This window comes from Agelaius tricolor, unplaced genomic scaffold (genome assembly GCF_023055355.1).
Source record: "Agelaius tricolor isolate 1412-34295 unplaced genomic scaffold, bAgeTri1.0.p SCAF_2, whole genome shotgun sequence".
Taxonomy (NCBI): Eukaryota; Metazoa; Chordata; class Aves; order Passeriformes; family Icteridae; genus Agelaius; species Agelaius tricolor.
Window position 1 is genome coordinate 46,933,975 of NW_027269262.1, and position 13,086 is coordinate 46,947,060.

The 13,086-nt window shown below is 35.1% G+C and overlaps 1 protein-coding gene across 1 annotated transcript in view; it reads right to left on the reverse strand.

Moving 5' to 3' along the window:
- Positions 1 to 13,086, reverse strand: part of SMCHD1 (structural maintenance of chromosomes flexible hinge domain containing 1) — a 67,844-nt gene that overhangs the window by 15,359 nt on the left and 39,399 nt on the right. Inside the window, exons 26-36 of the mRNA XM_071417888.1 lie at positions 12,562 to 12,710; positions 11,767 to 11,855; positions 10,548 to 10,666; positions 9,748 to 9,915; positions 8,568 to 8,693; positions 6,566 to 6,645; positions 5,107 to 5,264; positions 3,384 to 3,499; positions 2,872 to 2,933; positions 832 to 919; positions 277 to 408 (exon numbers count right to left, since the gene is read on the reverse strand). Coding sequence (XP_071273989.1) covers positions 277 to 408; positions 832 to 919; positions 2,872 to 2,933; positions 3,384 to 3,499; positions 5,107 to 5,264; positions 6,566 to 6,645; positions 8,568 to 8,693; positions 9,748 to 9,915; positions 10,548 to 10,666; positions 11,767 to 11,855; positions 12,562 to 12,710 — 1,287 coding nt within the window. The remainder of the gene's footprint in view (positions 1 to 276; positions 409 to 831; positions 920 to 2,871; positions 2,934 to 3,383; positions 3,500 to 5,106; positions 5,265 to 6,565; positions 6,646 to 8,567; positions 8,694 to 9,747; positions 9,916 to 10,547; positions 10,667 to 11,766; positions 11,856 to 12,561; positions 12,711 to 13,086) is intronic.

Below are 13,086 nucleotides of genomic sequence, written 5' to 3' on the forward strand. Positions count from 1 at the left end.
TAGAATCTATTCTTGAAACAATTTTTTTGTGTGGCAACAAGACATGGATTTCAACAGAGATACCTGACAGCAAGGACAAAACATTTCAGTTTTGGTCATCCGTATGTAAATCTAAGAAGATGGACCTGTCACATGCTGAAAAATCACTGATTAACATCTTTTTTAATGAAGTGAATCTGCAAAGAAACAGTAGCAATGCCTTATAGCAAAATTCAACATAGTTTCAGCAGTCTTCTACTTTTCCTTAATTATGATTTTGTATGGAAGTATAGTTACCATTAAATGGAGGTATAAATCCTTGACCAGTGTACGGCTGGTAAGAGCTCGAACATTGGAAACTGCTGGAGTAGCTGGTAAAGAATCAGGTAACAAGCGTACAGGGTCATTAGGTACAACTTCAATTATAATCTAGCAGAAAAAGAAGGAAAAATGAAACAAAACAAAATAAAATAAAGACTGATAAAATTAACTACAAATCACTTGCACACCTGGGTTGCTCAAAAACCACTAAAACAAATGTATGTGAAATTTGTGGACAGACCTGAAATAAATAGCACAACCATAAAGCAGTTCTGCTAGGTTGCAAATTATGCACCTCTGTTATACCGTCAAATTTTTGGTTACTTTTGGTTACAGAAGTTAATGAAAACATATTTTGATAATCAACAGTTTGAAATCAGTAACTATCAAGAATAAAAATACAATTTTTTTAAAATTTGTGAGTGAAAGTATTTTCATTCTGAACCTAAAAAGTATCCTAACACTTCACCCAGATGATTCTTGGGTGTATTACGTGTTTTTGGCTACTTGCAATTAATTATAGATACAAACCTGTTCACTGTTGAGCATATTTGTCTTATCCATTGCAAAGGTAAACTGGATCATGTAAGTGCCTACCCTCTCTGGGACCATTTTATCCCTAAAAAAATCAAAAATAAAACCCAAGCAAACATGAGACAATATTATAGTCAGAAGTATGTAAGTACACAAGCAATTCAAACTCTGAGTAGTCCTCCAAACTAGTCAGAAAGCCCTACTAAGGCATAATACTTCTCTTTCAGAAAGAAGGCCATCAAACGTCCTTGAGAATTAGAGTAAGGCTTGTGGAAGCTTGAATGAGGGAAATCTCCTGCAAGAGTTTCTCTTCTAGATGACAGGAAGTTTGTCATGGCCCTATTCAGAAATCTGCAAGTCTACACCATTTAATTTCCTGTTCAGAATTTTCATACAGCTACCAGAACAAAACATAGACATCTCTAGATCTGGAACAACCACCATTTCTCTCCAAATTTAATAACATTTTCATGAAATCAGAGTATCTAATTCCCTCCTTAGTCAGATGGTACAAAGTTGTGTAACTTGGATCACTGGTCAAGGCTGAGTATAGTGAGAGAGAAATAGTTTTCCTTCTACCTTATGGCATTCCAGGTGTAGACCACTGGCAAAGAACCCCTACTACCAAAACATGAAGAAAAGCCCAGACACCTGAGGTTCTGCTGCTATAATTTCACCCAGCAAGGAAGGCCACATGGCATCCAGAGGACTTCTGCAGTATTCAGCAAGGGATACCAGTGACTTAAAAGTGCTTACAAACTTTTGAAGAGATGCAAACAGCCAAGATGCAGGTATTTCTCCAAGCATGACATGTGGCATTCCTGAATTGATTAATGATTCTTGTTTTCAACATACAGCAGTTTAACAGTTTTGTCAATATTAAGTAATTTATTTCTTCTGATTTTGTTTGGGAAGTAGTAATATGCAAGATTCCCTGGAATGCTTAGCTTGGAAAAAATGAAATCCCAAAGCTTTAATATTTCTAGAACAGACCATGACTTTTCCTTTTTTACATTTCACATACAGAAGCAACAATTCTTTTCTGCATTTTATTGAGCTTAAGACTGACAGTAGCCTTGTCAGGATACATTAAAACACTAATTAGTAAATAATCAGCTAAGGATCTCATGGCTGGACAGACACAGGCTTTAGAAGAAGAAATTACACAATTGCTATGGAAGTTGTTTAAGACTGTGTAATGGCATCTGTGTTACTGACTGGCAATAAATAGATGAAAACCATCTGAGAGTGTGCCAAGAACAGGAAACCTTGAAATAAAGTCACTTGATAGACAGTCATACCAGAGACACTGGCAGTAACATGTAAAACGTACTTTTCTACAAGGGAGGCTAATGGGCAGCGTCTACTCTCATATTTTTCAATAAGGCTGGGAGTTGTAATTCTGGACATTTGTGGACAACTAGTGAACTACAGGCACTGATGTCAAGAAAAGCCCACTCCCAGAAGGCAAAAGCTTAAATCAATAGCCAGTACCATAACTATTTAGCTAATGCCATAGACTAGAAATAGATGTAGAAATAACATGGCATTCAGGCACCACCTTCCATTTAAGACACTATTTCTGAAAAAGTATCACAAGGAATGGTTACTAACAGGACCAAGGTCATGGCTCAGGATTGATGCACAGCTAAAGAAGGTAGCAAAAAAAGAGTTAAATCTGCTTTGTCCAGCCTGCAATTCTACAGTAGTTAAAGCAATATTGAAAAGAATTAAAGTTACCATCTAAGTTACAAGCTGATGATTTAGTTCCCTCATTGCTAGCGTATCTCAAAATGTATTCTAATATATTTTCTTAGACTCCTTTCTTCTCTACTCTCAGATTATACAAATGTCAAAAGCATCTAGAAAAGAATTCAATCTTCATCTCACTGTATCTTGCTAGTATCTTTCACCTCTTCTGTATCATACTAATTCTGTGATGGACTGTTATTATCAAAACATAAAACTCTTCTACTTCAAACTATGTATTTTGTATAGTAAGTTCCATGAGTATTTATAGAATAAATGCTGTTATACCTGAAGTAAAAGAAGCCATCTTCCTTGTCATCCTTCACCTTACTACAGCTAAACGTTGTAACCTGTAAAGATGCAAAAAATTTAATGCAATGTACTGAAAGTACTTAACTTGCAATATGCTTAACTTGCCATATGCAAGTTTAAATGATTTGCAGTACTGATAGCCCATAGTGAATCAATGAGACTGCCTGTATTTTAGACACTAATTTCATGTTCTTACTTCTCCCAGTCTTTTCTTTGCAAAATTCAACATGGCTACTTCTAATACCCTCCTTGCTATGAGTTAGTTTCTGCAGAACAGCAACATTTTTGTCATTACTGTAGAACAGATGATCAATCTGACAACTTGTAGCAGGACAGACACTGATAAACACATAGGGTTGATCTGTAATATTTGTTACTTAAAATCTAGAACAGGATGTAGATCAAGTCAAATGAAAGACAGCTTCTACTATGTTTGTCCTATGCTGGCATGTTCATAGCCATTTTGAAAATGCATTTTGATGACTTACATCAACTGGTGTCCTAATCCGGCTGCTCTGTGCTTCCCACATTTTCATAGAAATCCGTGCTGGATTAATATTTTTAATAATGGTGTCATCTTCAGAAAGAACATTAACCATAAAATCTGTAGGACAAAAAACATGTTTTGAAGATTATTCTTATTCAGAATTAAGCAGCTCAGACTTCATTATTTCTGTGTCTCCCTCATACTTAAGAGAAAAAAAAACTTACAAAACAAGCATTTCAAAAAGAGCCAAAACCACTAAGAAATTCAAATCAGGTATGAAAAACCTTCTCTCCTAGACCAGGTAACAATCCTTAGGAAAAACCAAACACCTACTTTATGACAGCTTTAAAAAAAAATCCTAAAATTTCAAGTCTGCCTTTCTCAAATTATCATTCTTATCAAAACAGCACACCAGGCTGCTTCTTGCTCTCAGGAATGCGTCCCAATAGCAGTTAAGCAGGTGATTCCTTCCTTCAAGGACAAGAAATCCAAATCCCCCTTTTCCTTCACAAGTGCTTTATTTCTTACAGACTAGGATCACACAGTTGTATCTGTTAGAAGTTGGCTGTAGGAGGACATTTCACTCTGGTGACTGCTTTTGCAGTCAAACTACTTGCCATTTTATAACCCAGTATGAAAAATTTCACTTTTCCTGTAGGTCCCATAGAAAGTGCAGTGATCTGAAGGAAATGGAATCCAAACTGGAATAAAGTTACCCTTCTTCTAGTTCAAAACGTGAACAAAGCAAATGGGTTTAATGCATGTAAATGAACTTGCACTGTTCGTGCAGGACTGAATTTTGCACTTTAAGGAAGGACTATGATTTGATGAGCATGAAAAGTTCAGGCATGACCCCCTCCAAGATTACAGTGCCTGCCCTCAGGTATACCTGAAATCAATAGTAAATCAAATAATTAGGATGTTATTTATTTAATAATATGAGGTGGTTAATACAGAACTTATTATGAAATAATTTAATGCCATATATACTATATATATTGTCCTGAAGAAGCTGTTTAGTTCTCTTTCTTAACTAAAAACCTGGTTGATTTACACTACACACTACATTTGAAAAATGTCTGTTTGGCAGGGAGGTTGGAGGTAGATAATTTTACAGGTCCCTTCCAACCCAAACCACTCTGTCATTTTAGGATTCCTCCTAATGACTTTAATCAAGGTCATAACACTGTATGGAGTATTTTAAAAAACAAAAACCTCTTGCCATAAAAATGTTGGCTGATCAAGTTATGACAGCCAAGAACCAAACTCTTTTGTGAGAGACTACAGCAGGAGAAAAGAATATTTTGTGTTGTCCTCCTGTTGATTACTTTTGGTTTGTCTTGGCTCACAGCTGACCTAGAATTTCATAGCTACTTCCTTTGCTACTATTCCAGAGAGAGATGAGGGAAAACATACATGAACTGGCTCAGATCATATTTTAGTAAGACAGAAAAGAGATTCTGTAGTTTTACCATTTATAGATGGATAAAAGGAGCAATTTGGAACAAATAAATAAGAGGTCTTTTGAAATGCTTTCCAAAGTTGACCTATGTATCTCTTCTGTCCAAGTGTTACATCTTAGACACAGCTGTTACAAAGAACTGAGAAAAAAGACCAGAAAAACCAAAAATAAAAAAAATACAGTAGGCAAACCACCAAAATTGTTTTCCACAGATTTTCAAAGCTCTTGAGTGATTGGTTTCCACAAAAATCCATATACTTACCAGGAAAAGTACCTCCTGCTGGAAAAGAAGGGCTTTTGTCATATTTAACATTCAGGCAGATAGGTTTCTCAGGATCAGGCAGGACATTTATTTTGATTACAAGACAATCTAATATGGCCTTGTTGTATGAGGCTTTAATCTGTAAAATGTGCTCTCCCCTGCAATATACAGAAATCATAAAAATGGATGTAAAATCTCTTCTGAAAAGACAATTTTCGACTGGCTTCAAGTCTGAATAATGTACATGAAAGCATGCTAAACAATATCTAGTAATGTAGTAGTAAAGAGAAGAAAAAAAGGAACTGTTAATGCAATGTCATTCTTAAGATATTAACTTGTTAATTTTGTGTTAATATTTCATTATTTTAATCACGTTTCATTGCCTGTAAGACACTAGCAACTATAGCCTCAAGTAGCAGAAGACAGTAAAGCAAAAAGCAGTTAAAATGGTGAGGAGCATTCCACTTTGATAGATTTCCAAAGAGTGAATCCAAGTAGCATTCACATATAACAAAGTACACTGAAAGTATATAATGTCTTCAATGCTATCAAATAACTGATTTTCTTTACAGTATTAAAAACTTAAATTTTTAAGTTTAAGGTTAATTTTTAAAAGTTTAATTTTTAAGTTTAATTTTTAAAAGTTTTTTCAAAAATTCCCAGTCTTTTAAAAAATATAACTGGGAATATAATATTTAACTGCACATAGGTTGTACTTCCCAGCCAGTTTTCATTATGCTGTAAATAGTATGATGCCACACCTGTTTCTAACCTCCAGTAGTAAATTGATAACTAATATTCATCACCCTTCTGCCAAGTCACAGACATTATAAATACACTGAGCACCATCAACAGCATTTAAAGCAATGCTGTTTTAGATTTCCAAATGCAAGAGTACTATGAGTCAAATCCTCCATATTTAAATGCAAAGAACAAGCACTTTTTGCTAGTTTCAAATAACCAAAAGCCAACCCAGTCTTGCTCCAAAACCTCAGGGATACAGGGAGTGGGTTGCAGAACTGTGAATATGAGGAAGATACAGAAATGATGAACCGAAAAGCCATATGGGACCTAAGTGTGTAAGGGAAGCTATACATGAAGTGAGCATGAAGAAGCACAAGATGAAGAAGCAGGAGCCACAGGACACATATATGCTGGAAATGAGACTTGAGCAGTTGAATTGCAAATAGGAAAAATGAAATACATCTATTTAAAATTCCTTTGGACACTCTACCCAATCCTTTAAAACAATGTCTAGCACAATAAAACAAGATTCAGAAAATTACAGCAGCAGCTTCTCAGTAGATCAAAAGAAGCAGCTACTGAATTTTATTTAGTTAAGCACTTAGATTTTTAGAACTTACTATCTGGCCATCCACCTGCATATGAATAGTAAATCTTAGCTCTAGATTAATACTTAGTAGTACTTTATGAAATCCATCTGGTTTTCACTACTTACCTAGGTGCATGAATACTAAAAACTCCTAGGTTAGCCCTACCAGTGTCATCTGTTTTATGCTGCTGGTTTGAAGGAACAAGCTGTCAAAAAAAAAAAAAAATCTTTCAACAACACAGAAATAGTCTTAGGATAAAATGTTGATCTCATTTGCCTGCATATGTCTGTTAATTTGAGCTGTAGCTAAAATTTGTACTGTAAGTTAGGGAAAGATATACTGTTATTAGGACAATATTAACGAAGAAGGTTCAAATTCTCAACCACATTTTAAAAGACATCACTTCATCTGAACTAGGATATTTTTCTTCATTAATATATTCAAATGTTTTATAAATGTTATTTTTTAAACTGCTACTGATGCTATCATATCATCCACAGGAGATGCTAATCTGAGTGTATTTTCAGATCCAAAACTTTCTACAAACTATTTAGTGCTTGTTACAGAGTTCCTCCAGTGTTACTCAGTTTTGGATCTGTAAGATAAAGGAGTACAGGGAGCACATGCTACAACTGCATAGTATCAGGCTTTGGAGACGTAGAGGGTGGAATCTGAAATATAGAGAACATCTTATTTGAGAATTTCCATTCCCAAAATCTTCTCATTTCTTTTGGGAGACTGTGCATACAACCTATTGGAAATGCCAAGGCAGAGCATGCTGTAATAAACACTTTTATAACAATGTTCAACCTTGGCTTTCAGAGCACTTTGTCCTGGACACATCCCACTAAGCTAAAGAACATGTGGACTCTAAGACATGCTGCTGGTGCTCCCTGGAAGAAGGCAAAAAATCTGAGAAGACACAGCACGCTATCACAACGTCTCTTTGACCAGGCAGCACAATCACACAGTGCTACTGCCAAGGTTGTGTCTTCTCTCAAGAACAAAATAACTAGAGCCCACAGTGAGCTTCAGCTGACATCACAAAAACAGTAGATGGTGCAAAGAAAAAAATCTCCAAAGTGTGAGGCAGGCTTCTATGGCAAGAGAGTAAAAAAAGACAGAAAAAAAATGTTCAGGATATCAAGAAATCTACTTCAAAATATCCAATTAAAAAAGTAATAATAGCATAGTTAAATTGGGCAAAAGCTAAGGTTGTGGCACAGCTTTGGCGGAATGAGCAAAAGAAGGTTCTTGGCTTGTTGTTGTTTATTCTGAGAAAATTGAGGAATGCAAATGGACAGCAAGCAAAAATAAAAAGGGAACAGGACCTGTCCTGAATGAAAAAATGTTATGTCCAGAGGTGGATGAATATATCCTGTGTTGATAATATATATATTCAATGTAACAGTCTCTGTAATGACAGGTAGGAATGTTTGACAGCTTGACTTTCCTTTTTTGTTTAAACACAGGAATAAATTTTTAACGAATGGAGTATTCTGTCAAAGTCCTTCCTTTGTACAGACTGATGTGAAAACCATCTGATACTCATACCTCACTTATGGAACAGACAGTAACCACTTAAATCTGGGCTAGATTTGCATCCTCATTGTTTTAATCTCATTTATCCTGCTTTAATTTCATTTATCCTGCTTTTCACAGGATAATCAAGTAGGGCCCAAACCTGCTGACCAGCTTTACATACAGACCAGTAAGTCATACATTCAGGAATCAAAATCAAAGAACCAGCAGATAAAAATTATTTGGTTGCCAGTTGAGACTGTACCATTGTTATTACTATCATTCAGTAAATTACCTCTGATAACATGGGAGATGTGGTGGTGTGATGTGCATGCAAAATTTGGAAAAAGGTTCTGTAGAATATCTGGAATGTATTCGAATTGTACTCAGACCCTGTCCTATCTGAATTTTGTTATGTTTGTGATTTTTGTCCTGGGACCAGTTTATAATATTTGTTGCCACAGTTCTTATACTAGATTAGTTATTCTTTTGTGCTCTTAGAATATTTTATTAAAATTTCCAAAAATGTCCTGAAAAGTAACATACCATAGACATGACAACAGAACTTGTGTTAAACAAGGTTTACCTAATAAGGTCAATGCTTACCTTTAAGTTGTTACTCTTTGTCAGGTTGATTTTGACATTAGGTTCAGGAGTTGGATTTCCCCACTGATCACACAACTGAACAATAAGGGGCCTCTGCAATTCTCTACCATTAATCACTGCAACAGGCTGGAAGAGACACAAATACATGATACTCAAATGATGATAATCAATTGTACATATCTTGGACATTCACAGCAGTTCAGGAATCCACAGAGCAACAGTGTCCACCTTTCCCATACTATTTATCTCTCAGAACAGCTTGACCATGATTAAATGGTATGCAGGCATGTATTTCTAGAGTTTGTTTATATTCTCTTTTTAGAATAAAATGCACTACTTGAATTAAATGGCATGGGTTACTCAGGGTGATGTGACTAAAAGGAAGGACATGATTCTGAAGGGCCTTATCAATGTTCTTGTTGTAGGAAGAGCTATGGCCTAAAGATTTTATTTTCTGATATACTTAAACAGCTGCCTAACAGAACAAAAATAGTTATGCAACTTCCAGGACCTTTTGTTTAATTTTCTTCAGTAACCTCCTTTGCCATTTTCCCAAAACACCAATCTTGATTCCTGTCCTCTATTCAGACAATTTTCTTTTTTCTGCTTTCAATTTTCTGTTCTGATTTCTGCAAGATGTTAAGCATTGTTCTTTGAATAGCCAAAGTAAACACTGAAAAATCATTTAAAAAACCTAAGGCAAATAGATGGACAGCACCAAAAATCTCCAGCCATTTCCATTAAGTCTTGTACTCCATTGTCTCTAAGAGTTTACTTTCTGACAGTAAACACTTGTAAACTGAAGTAAATCTGGGACTGCCATCCTACATCCTGAACATCAAAAAACCCCAGTAAGAGACAGAGAGATGAGCTGCCAGCCATTACTGCCACTAAGGATTGTATCTTTGGAAAACAGCAGTGAAAGATGGGTGTCAAGATCCAGCCCACAGTAAAATTACTGCACCACAGAAAAGTTACACTATCAGTAGAAAGGCAAATGGGGAAGAATAAAGTTTACAGTACTTAGGGTTGTAAACAAACACATATGAGTTAGATTACTCCAAAATAAGTTTACTTTTAGAAGTCTAATGTAGATAGCTATTGCATTAAAAATTGAATTAAAATACCTGACTAGAGACCATGATGCTTTTTTTTTTCAAAGCAAAATTGTTCAACTTACCTTTTCTAACTCTGGCCAATCCACAAGCTGCAATTTAGCTGGGGATCCTGCTACCAAATTCACTCTGATAAAGTCAGAAAACTCACGCCAAGCAAAGCACAATTCTTTGCTTCCAAGTAAACAGGGTTTGTATCGAATACCTTTTACTTTCATTGTCTGAGTACTTTCCTATTGAGAAACAAAGAAGATTTTATTAAGAACAAATAAAGCAAAGTAAAACTTATTAGTATTTTTTCAATATAGCATTTATGCTATAAATACTGTTTGGTATTTTTACTGTGAGACAGTGGACTAAAAATTAAACTACAAGTTCGATTCCTTCTCTTAAATTTAAATGAACTTCATGAGTAAGAAGTGAAACATTTTAAACTCAAGAATATCTCAGAAACCTGTTTTTCAGGTTATATCCAGTGTATTTTAAAAGGTATAGATACTAGTCTATTCTACAAGGTTCTTCAAAAGATCTTAAAATCAACTGTACCAACATAAAAAAAACCACAGAAGACTAAAAGCAAGATAGAAGAAAACATATAGAACAATGACCTAGAAACAAAGCAACCCTGACTCAAGCACAGAGTTAACTGGCCTCCACATTTTACAGCTGCAGCAGTGATAAGGTTTTTAACAGATGCAGCTGTGCTCCTTAGAACACGATCATACAATTTTAATGCTTTAAGCAACCAACTAGCATGTAATTTGACTACCTTTCCACATTTTTGGTTCAGTTCTGTGTAACAGAATCAAGACAATTACCACACAAATGCCACAAAGGAGTAAACTATATGACATCTTCTAAGTACCTGCCAAGTTATTTTCAAATTTGATTTATCGAGTCCAGGCCCAGAAACTCCTAGGGAATTTACACATGCAGATGTCACTGTCTGAACTTGATTTCCAAACTGATCTGTAATCATTACATCTGTTAAAAAAGATGATGATGATTAAAATGATTATTAGGATGATCACCTCAGCAGCTACTTTAACAAAACATTATACAACATATGGAATATAAACATACACAACATAGAGACACAATATAGAAAAAATTCAAATAACTATCACTACATGACAGGCTGAGGTTGGAGGGTATTTCTGGATGTCACCTGGTTCAAAACCCTTGCTCAAGTAGGGCAACCTTGAGCCAGTTGCAAACAGGCAGCTGCTGAGTATTTCTAAGGGGGGAGACTCCACAAATTCTGGGCAATCTGTGCCAGTGCTCAGTCACCCTCACAGTGAAAAAGTGTTTCCTGATGTTCAGGGGGAACAGCCTGTGTTTCACTTGGTGCCCACTGCCTCTATTTACTGTCTCTGAACATGCCTAGAAAAAGCCCAGCTCCAACTCTTTTACACTCTCTTCAGGTTTTTATACACATTGATAAGAACACCCAGTCTTGTGGGTATAAACCAAATGTTTAGTTATATCCCATATTTGTGCTACCCCCTTCTTTGAATAAAAAGATTATTTCTTACCAAAAATTAAAAGGAAAAAAAATCTTAAAATTGAAAGTTTTTTTCAACCTGTTTTTTTTCTATCTCTTTTTCTTCTATGTGCTTTCTTTATTCACACTCAAGCTTTTAATGTTCCAATACTGAAAGAATTTTTAATTTCTCACTATGTCATGTGGCAACTGCATACAGAAACCAAAGAATAAGAAGACTGATCCCTAACATGCCTTCCTCTGAAGTCCATGCCTTAGCAACAGTCTGAATGCTGTTAAGCCTTTGAGATTTCAGAATACATGAACTAAACAAAAAATTATGAGCTATTTTAACTAAGCGTGATGAATGTCCTGATGTACAAAGTAAGAGGCAAATTTCATCAGAGAGTAACTCCAGAAATGTAAAAGGGCAATTCAGAAGTCTGAACATCTTTCTGTGAATGAGAATGTAAACCTGTTTTTTATATTAAAGTAGTTGAAGGTAATTTACTCTTGATGACATCTATACATATATAACAGTCTTAACAAACTGCCAAGAAATATATCTTAAAAGAAAATGAAGAATATGCAAACAACTTACCGATTTCACTCTGCAGTTCTTCACCCATCTGCAGTGTGTTTGAGCCTTTTAGTTTACATTTAATGTGTTTGGGTTCATCAGGAACTGGTCTGAGTACATGAAAATTGACTTATTTCTCTCATAAAGTAAATATAACATCATAGCAGGCATGATAATTATATTTAAGAATCTTAATGCTTTGTCATGCAGTGTATTTTATTTTCCTACTGCAGATCTGTGAAATGACTAATTGCTGCAAATTTACCCCTGGCATCAGAGTGCTGTGAATTAATTAATTATAACCTATTAAAATCACATGAAAAACACTGAAGTAATTTAGAATGAGATTCCTCTTAATAAACTTTATAAGATACAAGTCTTAAACTCACTAAGAGCAATAAACAGGTAATTTTAAAGTTCAATTTACAGCCTGTCAGTTTTGACTGAGAAACCAGGTAAGAACTAATTTTGTAGGGATATTTCTTTCTCCTCAGTCACCTTATTCTTTGAGCTAATGTTTACTTCAACTTTAGAAAAAAATCAATAGTCTTCTTCAGTGTATGTATATTTACACAAATGATTATAGGGGTGGATGCAAGTCAGTAATCACAATGGAGTCTTTCACACAGATAATGTTCTCACATGTAATAAATTTACACAAACCCGTCCCATTTCCCCAGTTGACATTCTCCTGTTAATTTGCCAACCGCTTTCATTATTTCAGCTAAATAAAACTTTTGTTTTACTCCAAAGTAATGAGATCTATATGCTATGCCAATAACATGGTTAATAAAGAAATATACCAAATGAACAAACCTGACTGTGAATGCACTTTCCAAAGACACATGCTCATCAAGGTAAGTAATTAGACAGTAGCGTGCATCTTTTACTGAAGTTGGTACTTTTACATCTGGTAATAATCCCTGCATCAACAGCTCTCTGTCAATTTTAGGTGTCCAGTTGACCTAAAATTAAAATTTTATAAGTTAATCAAAAGCTAAATATAAATGACTAGCTACATAATGCATCTTGAAGCCATAAATATGCTTCAAAATGCATATGCTAAATATGCATATATAACATATTAAATATGCTCTAAATATGCTGATATAACATACAGGCAGGCAATGGCAGCTTTCAATGGGAAGCCTGGACATTTCCCAGCAGTAACCAATGCTATCTGCTGAAATACAGTCAATTACTTGAAAAAAAACCACAAGCAGATCAAAACATACATTAGGTTTCCCTCACTGAGTTAGAAAAGATACAAGTGTCATATATTTGGTGAATCTCTCTGTTTACTTTAGACTCCACATAAGTACACACATAAGACAGGGGGAT